The 18,734-nt window shown below is 43.5% G+C and overlaps 1 protein-coding gene across 1 annotated transcript; it reads left to right on the plus strand.

Moving 5' to 3' along the window:
• Positions 1 to 1,743: 1,743 nt before the first annotated feature.
• dcun1d4 (DCN1, defective in cullin neddylation 1, domain containing 4 (S. cerevisiae)) lies at positions 1,744 to 14,627 on the plus strand. The gene is given in 12 exon segments (XM_062555508.1): positions 1,744 to 1,787; positions 1,789 to 1,835; positions 4,212 to 4,282; positions 5,941 to 5,980; positions 7,094 to 7,181; positions 7,858 to 7,946; positions 8,166 to 8,236; positions 8,951 to 9,042; positions 10,340 to 10,448; positions 11,214 to 11,318; positions 11,459 to 11,561; positions 11,801 to 14,627. Coding segments are annotated over 12 exon segments (915 nt in total). The 3' UTR covers positions 11,857 to 14,627.
• The last annotated feature ends 4,107 nt before the right edge of the window (positions 14,628 to 18,734 follow it).

Below are 18,734 nucleotides of genomic sequence, written 5' to 3' on the forward strand. Positions count from 1 at the left end.
CACACATCTGGCTGCTCTAGGCTGTTGAGACTGTGAATGTCACGCTTATCTACATGTAGATAGGTAGCTTCTTCAACCCTCCATGCCGTGTGACACTAAGTGGAATGACTCAAACGGGTAGGCCTAGTTGTTGTAAATGAATCTGATTAACTGTCTATACATTTACCTGTGTGTGTTTGTGTGTGTGTGTGCTCGTGCATGTACATACAACAGAGAGAGAGAGACAGAGAGAGAGAGAGAGAGAGAGAGAGAGAGAGAGAGAGAGATAGATAGATAGATACCTACCTATGTGTACGACTGGAATTTAATGCAACAGTGCCCTCTGGTGTCTTTGGCAAACACATTCCAGGCTATCTACAGACCACCTCAAATCACCATCTTGTTTTAATCCGTGTAGGATTGTTGTTTTTCACCCACATAATAGTAAAAGTCCCAGATTTGAGAGTATAATAATAGGCTACTGCATTCCATAACGTTGGGAAGTCTTTATCTTGACTTGACAGTTGGGTTATATTTCCCCTGAGTTCACAAGAAGGAACTCTGAACCTCCAGTGATTTTTCAACATGGCTGGAAATATCTAACTTCTAAGTTGTCTTGAACGCAGCAGAAACATTTCTGCGTAAAGTAGTAATTGTTGTATCCATTGAGAAACAGTATCCGGATAGGTTTGAGAATATGGCTTCTAGTAAGACTGATAAGGTTGCACAACACTCACAAATATGTATTACTGTGCATTATAGAATGCTTATTACAGAAAAACAACTCCTTTCAAAGTCTCAATGCAGCTTCTGAGGGCAATTATTTTCGTACACCACACAAATATGTGACTATCACAACCAGTCAGTTTCCATGGACCTTAAGCAATTGAAAAACAAGTCACGCCTTCCAAGAGCACAGGATGTTTTGAAAGTATGGCATACAGGTTCCTTTGTCCCTTTAATGCACTGACATTCAAGTGCGTCTGATGAAAGTGTTAGCTACTCAGACGGTGCACATGTACAGCAACAATAACAAACCGTTCACTGTAATTGTGTGGCAACTTTACGCACTGCAGCAACTAGTGAAGTATTTACGCAGCTATAACCATACTATGCTTGGGTATGAGAGTGTGCATATTAGAACAATGGAGGCATGCGTTTTGATGAGTAAACAATAGGAAACATATTTATTCACGCGTCATTGAGCTAAAGATTATAATACTGACGCACGGAATAGAGACACAGACCCGTGCCATGATAGCAGTCCAAAAAAGGGACATTGGTCTGTGACAATCACAATCAGGCAATAGCCAACGCAGCTTACTGTTGCAACTTTAGAACAAAAAACATAGGCCTGTTTGGGAGAGGAGAGAGTTAACGCCCTACAGTAAACAAAACTAACCTTCGTAGCCAATCAATTCTGATAGTGCGCTAAATTCTCTCTGAATGAGCACAGTTCTGACCAATTGCGAAGTCCTGAAGGGCGGTGTCGGAAATGAAATTACACCTATGGGGTATCATCGTGGGCAGACCTTTATTTTTGCACGAGGAATCTCTTTCGATTGATATGTGCAGACAAATGTATCAGCCAATGAACGCTGTCAAAAGACCTCCCTTTACTGCTGTATTAACCAATAACAGATATATACAGGAGGGCTTAGGACCTTTGTCTACAAAGTAATTGAAAGGCATTTCTGTCAGCCAATTATGAGCTTAAAGAGGCGCGGCCCTAAGTGTTTTCGTCCACCTAAATCATTTGTGGGCATGGACATAAATGACATGTCCCGCCCCCTGGCCGGTCTGCACACTCAACGATACAGTTGAGTGTTTCATAAAAATGCACTCAGATGCGGCAAGTAAGTACAATAGAGCCTTTTTTGATGTCATCTTTTGAGGTTGCCGATATAGTGCGTGACCTGCAGACTCAGCACAGCTCTAGCTGTCACTGTGCATTCTGTCAGTTTGCTGTTGAGTTTGCGATTTACGCCTTTTTGTGGTTATCAACCAGTCGTTAACGCAGCGATCATACAAAATCAGTAGTCACTATAGCTAGAGTAGCCATTCTCTTTGTATTTATCTTGCGTAATGTACGCACCGAAACAGAGCAATAGTACTGTCTCAGTGTGCTTTTTCACCCTGAATAGCTTATCTAAAGATCATTCTGTTCTAAAAACCCTGAAACATATAATAGGAGCTACATTTAACATACTGTGTCACGTTGCACCTGCAACGTAGCTCTGTGTGCAGTGGTCAAATTGTGGTCTTTACATAATAGATTGCTATTCGAGTCTTGCATGAAGTTAACTATGGACAGTGATGTTTCTTTCTCAGCTAAATGGGTCAGTTTTCGAGGAAACTGCGGAAAATTACAGGGAGTGAAAATTGTGACGCAGTTGTGGAAAACATGTTCCATGTATGCAAACGTTGTGCATAAACGCACTTGTTCTATGTATGTGCCACAAAGGGTTTTCGACGTGGTTTGCGTGCAAATGATACAGTACAGAACGATGTTTCAGCAACAATTTAGATCGCATTCATCAGTTGGGGTTGTAGTGTTTGGAGAGGGGTGCTGAATGAAATTAGTATTTTTGGAACTCTGGGAACTGTGGTTCATTCCACCCACATAAGCCGTTATGTTTAGAAGTTAGGAGAGTCCATCTGGACTACAATCCCCAGGTCTCCACCCACCCTAGATACTTTGTAAACTCGTTGCAAGTTGTGCGTGTGTACTGTTATGTTAGGTATGTAGCCAGTTCTGTCGGGAACGGCCTGTCAGCGGCTTTCAATCGAGTGGCTTCTTCGCTTGTATGAGCTTCTGTTGTAGTCCTTCGCTGTGCTGCGATGACATAGCTTGGAAATCAAACCAAGCGCTTATACAATAACGGAGTCACATTTTTTAAAAGCGAGAATATGAAATGTGTTGACGCATGTCACCGAATGAATTTGAATTGTTTTTGAAAGGTTAGCTGCGTTTCGCTTTTGTTTTGCTGTAGAGTAGCTTTGGCCTAATGTTACAAATCTTTTCCACGCACCAGCACTCACGCACATCACACTCAGCTGCTTCGTATGACCCCACATTTTACTGCCGTTCTATTAGTAGGCTACCTCCAGAGTGGTCGCAACAGGCCTCATTTGAAAAAGACTATCACTTGTGTTCCCTCAATTATCTGTATGTGTTTTCTAGTTACTCTCGGTGTTGTGCGTTTCTGGTTCAGATTGCATGTTTTATTTCTTGATGCAAAACTATTATGCAACTGCATTGCAACCTTAAATAGCCTATTGCGACCTAGTTATTTGTATTGAATGTTGAATATCTTGTATATGTTATAAAATGTTTCATGCATGCATTTTCGAGCAAGTAGGCCTATCACTGTAAAAGAAAGTGACCCCTCATGATTGCAATACTATTATACTAGGCTATATATGTAGGCTATCCTGCACAGCAAATTAGGCCACCGGGCAATTTAGACTGTTCTCTATTGATGCTATTTAGATCTACTCTGTGTTTACAACATTATTCGAAACGATGTTGAAGTGACAAAACAAAGATAGCATTCTGCATCTGGTATTTGAACTGGAGGGTCGCGTGGGCTACCGCACTGTAAATGCATACTGATCGTTCTCTCGTTCATGACGTCATGGCTTAACCTATAGCCTATTCTTCCACACAAGCTTATGCCACAGACAGTCCACTTGGAGGTACAAACAATATCGGATATTTGGTTGATTTGGCCATCAGTTAACTTCGAAACAGACAACTACTTTGGATAGTCAATATAGCAATAGCCTAATAGGAGTAATAATTAGCCTATGTAAAAAAATCCAATATGTTTATTGTTCTAAAGACGTCAAGTAGCTCGTTATAGTTACCACAATGATGGCTTTAATTATACAACTAAACACGACAAAATGCCATTATAACCCTGAGACAGCACCTTACTATGTGATCTTATGCAGCGTTTGTTTGCATCTCCAAACAGCATGGCATAGCCTACCTGGTTAGGTAACGCCCAAAAACGCCCACAAAGGCCTTTATGTTTGTGTGAAAGAATTGCAACTATCAACGAAATCCTCAGTGACATGTTCCAAGAACTGTTCTAGTCACTGAGGAGAAAGGACATACGTGCATGATCGGTCGGATAAGGTGTGACAAAGGGTGCAAAACTATAAATTGGGTCAGTAGTATACATTTATTCAACCCCCCTCCCCTCTCAACCCCCATTCAATTGCAGATTTTCAACTGAACTCACACCTGTCGACACTGGCGAGCATCCACAAGATATACCACACTCTGCACAGGCTGGTAAGTTGCTTAATTCACTCCCACCAGATGACATGCTCAACACAAATGTGCTGCAGCTTGCATTTTATGGAACAAATGCCGCATGAATATGAAGAATGAACAGCACCAGACAGACTCTGGCGGGCCTCAGACCCTAATGGGGTTGTGCCAGATCTGGCCCAGATCTGGGCCAGCTAATCTCAAGAGTGGTCATCTCCAGAGCGGTTTGGGTTTCTAAAGTCCTATTCATGGGTTTCATCAGGTCCCCTTTCCACAGGTGGGTTAATCAAGCACCATGCATTCTGTATTCATAATCTAGGTGCTTAATTCTATTCACCTGTGGAAAGGGACCTGATGAAACCCATGAATAGCTGGCGCTCAGTTCAAGTGATGCCAAAGTCATAACACAGACAGTGAAAAGTTGCATTTTGACATTCACTTGCAAGAAGGCAGATGGAGAGTGACTGGATGAGGAGGAAGCTTGGCTTCAGATGGCTCAGAAATGGCTCCTGTGGATGATCAAATGGGAGAGTTTCATTCTGTGGGACTATGGATATTTTCCTATATGTTTGAGTTTAGCAGGAGATAAAGCAGGAAGGAGAGAGAGAGACTGTGAAACCCCATCCTCCAGTCCAGACCTCAGCCAGCTGCACTGTCACTGGCCCTGTCCTGGGACCGAGCAGGGCTGAGTTGACAACACACATGTGTGTGTGTGTGTGTCTGAGACAACAGTCCACCAGGGCACAGTGTGGACAGCGATGTGAGGAACACAAGCAAAAGAGGGCCCACACTCCAGCTCGGAGTAGCTGCACACCCTCCTTTGCTTTAGTTTCTGACCAGACAAAGGCAGTGCAACTTAACATGGAGAAAGAAACGTTACTTGTTAGTGATGTGATGTAATACATGAGATTTCACAGAAGGAAAAAGCAGAGTGATAATGAGCTTGAGGCGGCCATGTTAACTGTTCTCAACCTTTGGCCATCTGCAGCGTACTACTACTACTACTACTACTACTGCTCAGAGAGTCAAATGTACTGGACATCTGCTGTCACTGTCAGTTTATCTCGTCCAGGGAGACGTGTTGCCATTCAACTGTGGTCACTGTTTCATGTGTTATTTGTTCTCGCACAGCACAAGGGGAACTGAATCTGAGCCTTTTATCGGAGAGAGAAAAAGTGATGATGGGGAGATTTGCCTAATTGTTGCAGTACCTTATCCTGCACTCAGATGATAACATTAACAATAGCAATATCCAGCTTTGTGCTCTCCAGGAGCCTACTCGGAATATGTAGAATGTTTATTCCTGCTTTGTGCTGTAAGATGTGACTGTCTGAGTAGAATGAGTGATGAATGATTTAATTTAATACTAATAAACAACAGAAACATTCAAAGGACACCCCCCCCCCTCCAGCCCCCCCGTCCCCTCTCTGTGTTTTAGCAAACAGACACAAGCTCAAATACAGTCATACACACATCAGTCATTTACAAGAAGCCATTCCCTCAGTGTATCAGTATGCTGATTTCTCTGACCGCAAAAGTGTGTGTGTGCATGCATGTCCGTTTGTGTGTGTGTGTGTGTGTGTGTGTGTGTGTGTGTGTGTGTGTGTGTGTGTGTGTGTGTGTGTGTGTGCGCGCGCGTCCACATGGTTTCATAACCTGCTGTTCTTCTGTCTCCCCAGAACCTAACGGAAGACGTTGGGCCAGCATCTCATACCACAGGTATGGAACCCAGATTTTGATGACCGACTCCGCCTCCTCAGCATGGGAGGATGTTAGTGTTGGACGCATATCTGGAGAGATGTTCTGCCGTTCTTCAGGCTTTTTTTTCTCTTCAGCAGGAGGGGTTTTGTAGCTCTTCATTGCAAATATACCCCAAAGGTGTTCTATTAGATTCAAGTCAAGCAACATTTTTACTTAGCAAATTCCTGCATGGTATTGCCATTTTGCTTTTTGTTTGGTATTTCCACAGGGATCCATGGTGCCCCGCGCCCCGTCCTGCTTCTTTTCATGTTTCTCTGTTTCTCAGAAAAGTTTGATATTGCAGTTTTTTTTTTTTTTTTTTTTTTTGAAGAGCAGGCACATTTTTCTTTTTTTTTTGTTTGTTTATTTTTTCTAGGATGCAGTTTATGTGGGAGGCAGTGTCCTTCACACTGCCTGAGCTGTCAGGGAAACTCAGATTTCCATCGATAGCCCCTGTGCCAAGACTGAGACTCTCACCCCTCTGGTTTTACAGAGATAGATTGTGCAAGTTGAGCACTGTCCGTGGGGTCATTTTAGATGGACTTGTGGCTCAATCTGTACCCTGTGATTACTGCTGTAAACTGCTGTGTTTATGATTTGTCTTCAGTTGGTCACTGATCTTCCTGTTCCCTTTTTCCTGTGTGAAGTTCACGATTGGATTTTTCAATTCCTCTTGTAATTCTTTTCCGTAGTGCAGACATACAGATGAGAACAGCCCATATGTTCGAAATTGTGAGGCTTTGTGCGCAGAGTCGCACATAACATGTTCACACAGGCATACAGGCTAATTAAAAATCCCATATGCACTCAGTTTTCTTTCTCTGGTCCTTTCTGATACTGATGAGTTGAGTTTCAACTTTGTGGCCTGATTCTTGTATTTGTAACATATTCTTTCTAAAGTAATGTATTTTTTAGTGTTTTTTTTTCTTTTTTAAAGGAAATGTGTTACTTGTCAACCTTTTTCTTTCTCTCTCTTTCTTTGTCTTTCTCTCTCACCCCCCCTCTCTCTCTCTCTTTCTTTCTCTTTCTCTCTCAACCCCCCCCCCCCCCCCCCCCCCCCCCTCTCTCTCTCTCCCCCCATCATTGCCTCAGCCTGCTGCTCCAGACCCATGCCCCCCAGGAAAAAGAGGAGACCCACTGCTGGGGATGACCTGTCCGCCAAGAAGAGCCGGCAGGACAGGTACGGTACAGTGGGTCTCCTCCAGGCCCCTCGCCTAGCCTCTAACTGCCCAGCACAGCACAGCCCAGCACAGTCCAGCCCAACACAGCACAGCGCAGTGAGCTTCATAACTGACTCACTCTTCAGTAATCCACTTACAGCAGTCCTCCACAAATGTTTATCCCTAATTCACAAAAGCAGGTATTAAAGGTTTGGACAAACAATTAAGCAAATCCTCTTCTACTGCAGTACCTCTCTAAGCTGTGCAGTTGTCAGTCTTGAACTACTTTTTCGGCTGGCTTCCGTGTGGAGGTCATCAAGTTCATGCAGGAAACTATAATTGAATTTTTTAATTTGTTAACTGGAAGTCAGACAGTCGTTTTTCAGTACTGACAGAAATGTCCGTGAGAGTTGACCGTATCCCGTTGGTTCCCTTCATGGTTTACATCTGTAAACAAATATGATTTGACTTGGATTCAGTGTCAGATTCTTAACCTGTTCTCCTCTACCTGTGTTGCCATGATTTTATAACGTGTGTGTGTGTGTGTGTGTGTGTGTGTGTGTGTGTGTGTGTGTGTGTGTGTGTGTGTGTGTGTGTGTGTGTGTGTGTGTGTGTGTGTGTGTGTGTGTGTGTGTGTGTGTGTGTGTGTGTGTGTGTGTGTGTGTGTGTGTGTGTGTGTCTATTCAACTGACACAGTGTTTTCAGAAAACATGAGTCCTCGTGTATTCAGGAGGAGGAGGCCTTCTCCAGTAAGAGGTGTCTGGAGTGGTTCTACGAGTACGCCGGTGAGGCCTGCATGTCTGATTTAAATAGGAATGGAATGTTCTGGAATATGACCAGAATCTAGAAGAATGTTTAGCGTAGTCTCCTAGCTCAGGGTTATTGCTTGGCAGAGGTTTTTGTTTTTCAATGTTGAACATCTTAATACATAGCTTTGTGCAGAACACTAGCCTATGATCTGTGAAGGTAAAAATATTTTTTATTATTTTTACACAACCTTTTAGGATGTGATGATGTCGTGGGACCAGAGGGGATGGAGAAGTTTTGTGAAGATATAGGAGTGGAACCAGAAAATGTGAGAAGAGATACCGTCGACTTCTCCATACAGAGCACTGTAGATGGTTATGGTTATGGTTATGGTTATGGGATTTGGCAGGCGCTTCTGTCCAAAGCGACATACAAATAAAAACAATGCAATAGTTAGATTTATCACTGAACAATTTTGAAAAGGTTGGTCAGTAGATAGATACAACATAGATTCAGAATGTGATGGCCCATAGGTCACACAACAACGTTACTACTTTTGTAGGTGGGCTCTCTTGTTTTGGAGTGTTGGACTTTTCTAGCCTTTATTGATAGGACCATCAATTTAGACAGTAAGTGCATGGGATAGAGAGCTGAGGAGTCAGTGGGCTCAAGAAATAACCTTGATGACCTCAGGTTGGACTCAAGTCTGGGTCCCCATTTGTACTGCTCTTCCCAGAATGCACAGGGACCCTGTTGGTTGTATTGTCATGGACACAAGTCAGTGCTTTAATCAGCACCTGTGCCTGTTATGTCAGTTGTTTATTCAGTAATTATCTCATGCTTGAACAAATTGAAAAAATACACCATCAAGGCTCCAATGGTTTGATTTATTTCCTAGTGGAAGACACTTTCAGTGTTTTTACGAGCAATAACATTCAACATTTTTTTTTTTTTTTACATTTAGCTGTAAATGTGGTTTGTGGTGTAGTTACCTGGGATTGCTTACCTGGGATTGCTCATGTGTCTTCTGGTATGTCCACAGGTGGTGATGCTGGTTCTAGCCTGGAAGCTGGACGCCCAGAGCATGGGCTATTTCACCTTGCAAGAGTGGCTGAAGGGCATGGGCTCCTTGCAGTAAGCACAGAACATTTCCCTTGTGTTTGTTTTTGTGTGTGCTCCATAGTTTTGATATGCATGCCAAGTATATACAGTATGGTGTGTGCGTGAATTGTTTTATATCAGGGATCTCAAACCTTTTTTCCTCGAAGAGCTACTTTGACAAAATGAAGATGGCTTAGAGCTTTTATGTTCGTAGTAGCATGCCATGTATTCACAGCTGATCCCCACCCAAAACCACTGAGTAAGATTTGTATACTTTTTAAAGGTTGCTTTCAACTCCTTTACCTTCTCTCTTTGTAGACTGTGAATTTGATTTTATAGGAATTTTAACATGTTTTAACCCCAAATGACTGGGTTATCAGATTTATCTTCTTCAAACCTTTTGGAGAACTACTTAGAAACAGTTGGGGAGCTCCTGGAGCGCCCTGTTGGAGTACCCTGTGTTACATTAAAGCAATGTGTGTGTTATCATAATTGTTCTCCTCTTAAATGCCTTCCGCGAGACTACAATGTTTGGTCACATATATTTATACTAATCTCTTCATTCTCGCCAGCGTGAAACTTTCAATCTTGGCATTTAGATTTATATTGCCCATCTTTCACTGCGTCTCATATACGCCCATTATCCATAAATTAGCACTTAGACTTGCAACAACAGTGTCTTTTTCTCCCTGTCTGTGAGTCATTGCCAATAAACCAGAAGGATGATAAATCAGCAACCGCAGGTTTTCAGTTAGGTTTTGTCTGTGTGAAGCAGAGGAGCTCCTGCAGAATCCTGCTGAGCATCAGAAAACCAAAGGTCAGCTTGGTAGCTCTGTGGGGGACGGTTGAGATCAGTGTTGGTGGCATCATACCGGCTTTGCTCATGTGTGACGAAACAGGCCAGGTGCTCCTGTCGCTGTGCTCCTGCACAGCTGAAATTTGATCGTTTCCTTCTTCTCAGGGGCATGTGGCTCTGCAAGATGATTTCTCAATTATCTTCGTAGACATTACGGAAGGTTGTCATGTAAAAGATACCAAAGCAGAAACAACCCACAGTCTGGGTTGGATCAGTGTGCAAGGTTGCATACTGCTGCTAGGGATGGGATTCTGCCATGTATCAGAGCTTATGTAAGATGCTTTAGGCTTAACACTAGCTGAAACTCTTATGGCCCATTTTACTAGTCTCTTACCATTTGTCTCTTTGCTCGCTCTCTCTCTTCCCTCTCTCTCTCTCTCTTTCTCTCTCTCTCTTCCCTCTTTCTGTGCATCCCGTCCTTCCCCCTTTATCTCCTTCCTTTGACCTTTTCTTTAATCACCATCCTCGTCTAAGGTGTGACTCGACAGAGAAGCTGCGCAGGTCCCTTGATTACCTGAGGTCTGTCCTTAACGACCCCAGCAACTTTAAGCTCATCTACCGATATGCCTTTGACTTTGCCCGGGTAAGTTAGAATGTTGTTGCATTACAGTGAAAATAATAGAATAGAATAGAGCAAGTCTTTAACGGAACTGTTCACAGAGCTGTAAACATTTGTTTGGGAACAGTTCAGTCTAATGACAAGTGGCCTCCTTGGATCATTCAGTGTTGTAAACAGCAAGTTGTGTGTGTGTAAGTGTATGTATTCATGCCATACAGAATGTAGGCATATAAATGCACCATATTGTCATTATTTTACCAAGTCTCACTTCAGTGTCTGTGTCTGATTGATTTGGGGTTCGTTCAATAGTTGGCTCAGCTTTATGCTTGATTTGAGTGGAGTTCTGAATGTCTGGGACATGAATCGTGGGAATGAATCGTCTGTGGAGACCTGAAATCGATACATATACAGTACTCCCTCTCACCCTGTGTTGCTCTGTGGGCCTGTCGCTGTGCTGTGCGGTGACACTATAATTACACAAGCATTCAGCCAATGCACTTAACTGCATTCCTGTTCAGCTAAAAGCAATGGATCATTATAGCCTGAAGCACCACCTTTCCTTTCAAGAGCCAAAAATGACGGTCTTAAGTTGTACATCTATCCGGACGCCTACGCGTTGCTGATTATTGAAAGTCACCAAAGCGGCAAGTCACTTCCCGGAGGCAATGATGTCGGGCTCTGTGAAGGTTATGGTGTACTGTGGTGAACATGTTAGCCTGCACAGGCCTTGTGACACCTGGAAACTGAGTTTGCCGACTGTGTTCTTTCAAATGCTGTTGCTATTTGCAGGAAAAGGACCAGAGGAGTTTAGACTTGACTACAGCCAAATGCATGCTGGGGCTTCTCCTGGGGAAGACATGGCCGTTGTTTCCCGTGTTCAACCAGTTTCTAGAGGTATGCTAATTAAGAGTTTATTAAGAGGAAAAATGCCTGTGTGTTTGTCTTTAAGAGTATGAATGGAGACATTTTGTATCGGTGTATTAAGAAGTAGTATCTGTGTATTAAGAAGAAGTATCTGTGTTTTTCGCACACAGCAATCAAAGTACAAAGTTATAAATAAAGACCAGTGGTGCAATGTCCTAGAGTTCAGCAGGACCATCAATCTGGATCTTAGCAACTATGATGAAGACGGAGCTTGTAAGTATAAGTTGTGTACACACACACACACACACACACACACACACACCAAGATAAATAAGCATATTTAGACATATAGTGTAACTTTGAGAATGTTTGGAATGTTTTGCTTATACGTACATATTATTTAATTTGTCTAAAATATATATTTTCTTAGACTAAAGTGCACAGCAGTTTGTTACGTACGTTGTTTTCTTGCTCCATCATCTGATTTGTCTGACCTTTTGTGTTTGTCTCAGGGCCCGTGCTGTTGGATGAGTTTGTAGAGTGGTACAAAGACAGGGACATGTCATAATGACCGCTGTCCTGCCCTCAACCACCAAACCACAACGAACGGAATGGCAAAAGGCACCGACGACGACAACAGCCGCTTTGGAATATCAAAACGTCAAACAAACAAACAAACTCACTAACAAACGGAACTCAAGGGAGCAGGTGTGGGCGGGTGGTAGGTGCCCCCTCCCTGTGCTGACGAAATGGGGGAGGGGGGGGAGGGACTGGGGCAAGGACTGGCACCCTCGCTGCATGCTGCCCCTTCCTATCAGGGCCAGAGGTCACTGGTAGTGACTACAGGGTGGAGTGTGGGTGGGTTGGGGCAGGGGTCACCTCACCTACCGGCTCCCCAAGTACCGTTCCCCACCCGCAGCTCCGCTCTGTGGGTAAGCACACGGCCTGCCCCCCGCTTTCTGGTGGCGCCCCCCCCTCACTGTGACATGTCGTATTGCTGTGAGTGTACCATGGATGTGAACAAAATGGCCTCGGCCCAAAGCAGGTCTGCACCGCTACAGTCCTGGGGGGCCTGTGTGTGTGTGTGTGTGTGTCTGTGTGTGCGCCCATGCGTGTGTGAGTGTGTGTATGTGTACATTTTCATCTGTGTATGCATGCATGCATACAGGACAGATAAATGAAGTGAGTGTGTGTGTGTGTGTGTGTGTGTGTGTGTGTGATAGTAGTAGTAGTAGTAGTAATAGCAGGGTCACGACAGCTGTTAATTGCTTTGAGTGATCAATGAAATGAAGCTGTGAGATCCAAGCTGTGGTTGAAGCCGCACAGGCCCCCGAGGGCTGGGGTTTGTTTTTTCGCCCAGTTCCAGAGGGAGTTATTCTTCTACTTCCCCTCCTTCCCACGGAGAAATGCAAATATACTCCCTCTGCACTTTTAGTCTTAAAAAACAAGGTCACTTTGACCAGGCACACGGTCTGAAAATAGATAATATTTGGTATCTTTGTGCTTTGGATGTGCTTGGCTTTTTATTCCGTAATCATTGTTTCCCTTATGATATTTCAGATGAACTTCCCTGAGCACAGCACATGAAGTGGGAGTGGAAGGGGTAGAGTGTTGTCGTGCTTCTAACACTGTTAAGCAGTTCAGTCATCAGTACTTCACCCCTTAGTCATCTAAATAGCAAGAATTGTTTAGGAAATTGCTTCTTAGTAAACATTACAAGGGGTCAATATGGCCATCTATCCTTTTATCATATTTATGGTACCTCACATGTCACTCTTGACTTGGATCATTTTGAATCACTTTAGCAAAAGAGCTAAAAAAAGAGAGAGAGAATTCCTTTTGGGCTATTTTGGATAAGTGCATTTCTTAAGCCTTGCCCAAACCACTGCACAGTGTGTGGACCCCAGATCTCATAGTGCCATCAAGCAATCAGCATAAACACTGCAATAATTCTTTCTGCGGCCTGCCGTCAGGGCTGTGTTGGTTAATGGATAGGGGTCGGGGTGGGGGTGTCGTTTCCATTGTTAGATGATGGATTAGCAAACCACAAGAGTGTCAACCACTGTGCAAGGAAGGAGATAAAATAGTATGCTGTCACTTGGTCCGGCAAGTTCAGAGACCAGACTAGACTTCTCAAAGCATGCAATTTTCTTGATTGCACTCTACCACCTGTTGTGTTAACGGTAAGCAATTATAGGTAAGGTAACTTTTATTTATATAGCGCAATTTTGTATGCACAGAGTGCACCCCAAAGCGCTACAAATATTGGCTAGAAAATACCATTTCTGCAAAAAAGTTCGAGTGGTGTAAAAGAAATGACTCTAACCAAAATCATGAAACATATACCTGTAGGTAAATGCATATTCACATTTGCATAAAACTCCCAAAAAAAGGTATCTTAAAAGTAAGGAAAAAAGAAAGACAGGTCTCAGATCCCCACAACTGTGCAGTCTTACACCCCAACAGCTGTACATATACCAGTTGTTCCACTAGGTGGCGATCTCATCTAAAGCAGTGGTGAACAGCAGGAGTCTGACACCTCCACCCCACAGACTGGAGTTGGCATGGTTCTACATCTCCAATACAATGACTCATCAGGTATCCCAAATAGTATGGAGTCTGGGGTCCTTCTCCACCCCATGATGATTGCCTAGCAAATGCCTAATGTTGTAATATTTGTACATGTTCAGTTTTGTCTTTGGCTGTGGCGTTGTGGCAGACTTGTCATCCAAGTGAAAATATGCATGCTTGCTACAGCAAAGCTGTCTATGAGCGATTGTTTTGTTTTGTTATGTTTTTTGTTTTGTTTGTTTTGTGTACATATATTTGTACAAGTGGACTTTTGTGCTTGTTATTATTTTATTTTCTGCAGTCATGCTGTCTTAACACTTAATGAGAGTCATGAAAGGGGTTCGTGGTATTTAGAGCTGAGACACACCTGTAACCTCATCTGCCGAAGAAGAGTTCTGCCCTGCATTACCCGCCCCGCCAACAAAAGCTGGATTACCAATCCCGTCGAGTTCCTCACCAGGGGTAATTCTGGATTACATGCATCATATTCTGCCTCGGTAATGCACTAGGGTGTCAAGAGACGTAGTAGCAGAAACAATACTGTCACATGTCGCTGCCAAGATGGCAAATTCACCTCTGTCTTTTTGAAGAGTGGGCCAGAGAAATCATGGGTATTTACTTTTTTGATGTTGGTTTCCTTTTTTCCTAGGTGTTGGTAATGCAGGGTGTTGAACAATCTCATCTGACTGTATATATGTATGGATGTGTGTATATGTGTTTGTTTTCACTGTAACCTACATTCACTATATAAAGGGGTTTATTAATTAATGGTGCCATTTTGAAGGGTCTTTATTGGTGTTTCTGAACTGTCAAAAGTAGTGTCATACACACAAAAAACATGTTGCAATTTACCCTCTTGCTTTATTTAATGGTTTTATATCACTATATGTTTACATTAGACAGGGCTTAAAGCAAAGAAAATGTCTGTGCATTAACAAGATTTCATATAGGCCTGTAGGCCTATTGCCCATTTTCAATTCTAAAACAGCCCAGCCCATGTCTGAGTGTTATGTACAGTGCCTGAACACTTTAAGCCCTGCATTACATTCATTTAATCAATCATTGTATTACTGTAAATGTACAAATACAGAAAAGACAGTGACTGACACAATAGCAATAGACAAATGGCACAGTTTGAAGAAATTGTGAGATCAGTAATCATTTATCAAAACATAAAGGCATACAATCTTATATTCTACACTATGATCAATTCAAGATCAATACCATATAATACAAATCCATGTTTTAAAATCAAATAGAGAAGTGGTTTCAATCGCTTATAACACAATTAAATTCTAAAATCCCAAAGAAAAATGGAGTGTCTATCCAACCATTCAAAACATTCAACGTTCAAAACATAATTCAGATTATTTTGCGGGCCTAAAAAAAAAAATCTTCAATGCATCTTTTACACTAGATCTTTGTCCTCCTTTATGCCAAACCGAAGAGCTTTCCTGGGCCGTATAATGGGTACATCAGAGACGTCTGAGGACACGGAGGTGGTTCTTGTCATGACGTTGCTTCCTGTGGATGATACACTGCGGAAGGTGTGGGCTGAGTGGAATGGGATTGCCCCTCCAAGGCCAGACAAGGAGGGCCGACCTGAAGAAGTAGTAGATGTCTGAGAGGAGACACTAAACCCATCCATGGCTCTTCCTCTGGGGAAATAGGCCTGCTGTTCCTCGAAAGTGGTCGATTCAAACCTGGAATCAAGATCTGTGCTGGGAGTGTTTTGAAGTGCTCCTAGGGAATCTACTCCACTGGTCAGAGGTGGCTGGTATCTCTGTGTGGGAGGGGCAACAGCATCAGGGATTGAGTTCATGTCAGAGCTGGTGGTAAACTTGAGATATCTTTTGGGTAGTGGCAGTCCATCAAGGGTGATGTTCCTCTCTTGGGTGGAAACATTCTGATTTGAGTGGCCAGCAAAATCCTGATAGGAAACACTGGAGAGAGATGAGAGAGATGTCTGGTTCTGGTCTGGTTCTGGTTCTTTGTTATTTGATGATCTTCTTTGAACACTTGCATAGAAGTCAGAGGATGTCAAATGCAGAGATTCTTTGGGCTTTGGTGGTTGGTCAACAGCGAAACTGTTTCCTCCTTTATAATCATCACCTGCAGTATTACTCAGTTCCTTAGTGTCATTTTCATCCGAGCTTGCAGAGCTCTGAGATGACATACTTGGTCTAGACAGACTGTTTTGGTTTGCAGCAGTATTTGTTTGGACAACTTTGGTATCTTCAGACCTCATTATAAGCAAAGGCCTCTTTTTCACTGGCTGTGTGTTTAAAGATGGCTGAGAACGAGAATACCTCTGTTCGGTTTCCGGTACTTCCACATGATCCACACTGTCCTTCACCCCAAAGCGAAGAGCTCTTTTAGGCAGTGGCAATCGGTCCAAGTAGTACCCTTTCATCTTTCCCCCTTGCTCAGATGGTGGAGAGGGTGGAGGGTCATTTTCATCTGAGCTAACTGAGCTTTGGGATGAGAGTCGTGGTCTAGAATGACTGGACACCTGAGAACCTGTAACAACTGATCCAGATAATGAACTGGATTGACTGTGATCTGTCACTGGAATTTGCTTGTGATCTTCTGTGTTTTTAATTCCAAAGACAAGAGCCCTTTTAGGCAGTGGCAATTGGTCCAAGTAGTACCCTTTCATCTTTCCCCCTTGCTGAGATGGTGGAGAGGGGGGAGGGTGACCAGGGGGCCTAAATGGGTCACTCTTTTTGTAATCAATAACAGTTCTGTCCAGGTCATCGGTGTTAGCAACAGAATGGTCATTTTCATCTGAGCTAACTGAGCTTTGGGATGAGAGTCGTGGTCTAGAATGACTGGACACCTGAGAACCTGTAACAACTGATCCAGATAAGGAACTGGATTGACTGTGATCTGTCACTGGAATTTGCTTGTGATCTTCTGTGTTTTTAATTCCAAAGACAAGAGCCCTTTTAGGCAGTGGCAATCGGTCCAAGTAGTACCCTTTCATCTTTCCCCCTTGCAGAGATGGTGGAGAGGGGGGAGGGTGACCAGGGGGCCCAAATGGGTCATTCTTTTTGCCATCAATAACAGTTCTGGATTGACTGTGATCTGTCACTGGAATTTGCTTGTGATCTTCTGTGTTTTCAATTCCAAAGACGAGAGCTGTTTTAGGTCGAGGTATTTGGTCAATGGAAAGTCCTTCCATCTTTCTCTCCATCGGGTAAGGTGGAGGGAGTCGTGAGTGTTTAGGAGGACTGGCCATGCTTCTGTTCTTGCTAGTGATGTCAGTTCTGTGCAGGTAATCTGTGTTGGTGGCAGAGTGGTCATTTTCATCTGAGCTGGCAGAGCTCTGCGATGAGAGTCTCGGTCGAGAATGACTGGACACCTGAGAACCAGTTAGACCTGGCATAACAACAGCTCCAGATAAGGAGCTCAAACTGGACTGCCTCTGATCAGTCACTGGAACTTGCTTGGGAGCCTCTGTATTTTTTACTCCAAAGACCAGAGCTCTTTTAGGCAGCGGTATTGTAGAGATGGTATGGTCCATAGAAGCTCCTCCTATTGTTCCCTGGATCTGGATTGGTGGAGCGGGTGGTGTGTATGTAGGAGGACTGGGACTGATTCTGTTCTTGCCAGTAATGCTAGTGTTTGTGGCAGAGTTATCATTTTCATCTGAGCTAACTGAGCTTTGGGATGAGAGTCTCGGTCTAGAATGACTGGACACTTCAGAACCAGTAAGACCCAGAGCCTGCTTGGGAGCCTCTGTATTTTTAACTCCAAAGACCAGAGCTCTTTTAGGCAGCGGTATTGTAGAGATGGTTTGGTCCATGGAAACTCCTCCTATTGTCCCCTGTATCTGGATTGGTGAAGAGGGTGCTACATGCTTTGGAGTTCTGGGCGTGCTGCTGTTCTTGTCAATGATGTCAGTGTTGGTGGCAGAGTAATCATTTTCATCTGAGCTAACTGAGCTTTGGGATGAGAATCTCGGTCTAGAATGACTGGACACTTCAGAACCAATGAGACCCGGAACTTGTTTGTGAGCCTCTGTATTTTTTACTCCAAAGACCAGAGCTCTTTTAGGCAGCGGTATTGTAGAAATGGTATGGTCTATAGAAACTCCTCCTATCGTTCCCTGGATCTGGACTGGTGGAGCGGGTGCTCTGTATTTAGGTACTGTAGACGTGCTGCTGTTCTTGTCAGTAATGCTAGTGGAAGAGTTATCATTTTCATCTGAGCTAACTGAGCTTTGGGATGTGAGTCTCGGTCTAGAATGACTGGACACTTGAGAACCAGTAAGACCTGGCATAACAACAGCTCCAGATAAGGAACTCAAACTGGCTTGACTGTGATCTTTCACTGGAATTTGCTTGTGATCTTCTGTGTTTTTTACCCCAAAGGCCAGAGCTCTTTTAGGCAGCGGTATTGTAGAAATGTTATGGTCCATGGAAACCCCTCCTATCGTTCCCTGTAACTGAATTGGTGGAGGGGGTGCTCTGTATTTAGGGACTGTAGACGTGCTGCTGTTCCTGTCAGTAATGCTAGTGGAAGAGTTATCATTTTCATCTGAGCTAACTGAGCTTTGGGATGAGAGTCTCGGTCTAGAATGACTGGACACTTGAGAACCAGTAAGACCTGGCATAACAACAGCTCCAGATAAGGAACTCAAACTGGCTTGACTGTGATCTTTCACTGGAATTTGCTTGTGATCTTCTGTGTTTTTTATCCCAAAGGCCAGAGCTCTTTTAGGCAGCGGTATTGTAGAGATGGTATGGTCCATGGAAACTCCTCCTATCGTTCCCTGTATCTGGATTGGTGGAGGGGGTGGTGCCTGTTTAGGAGGACTGGGCACGCTTCTGTTCTTGTCAGTAATGCTAGTGTTTGTGGCAGAGTTATCAT

Source organism: Sardina pilchardus, chromosome 15 (genome assembly GCF_963854185.1).
Source record: "Sardina pilchardus chromosome 15, fSarPil1.1, whole genome shotgun sequence".
Classification (NCBI taxonomy): Eukaryota; Metazoa; Chordata; class Actinopteri; order Clupeiformes; family Clupeidae; genus Sardina; species Sardina pilchardus.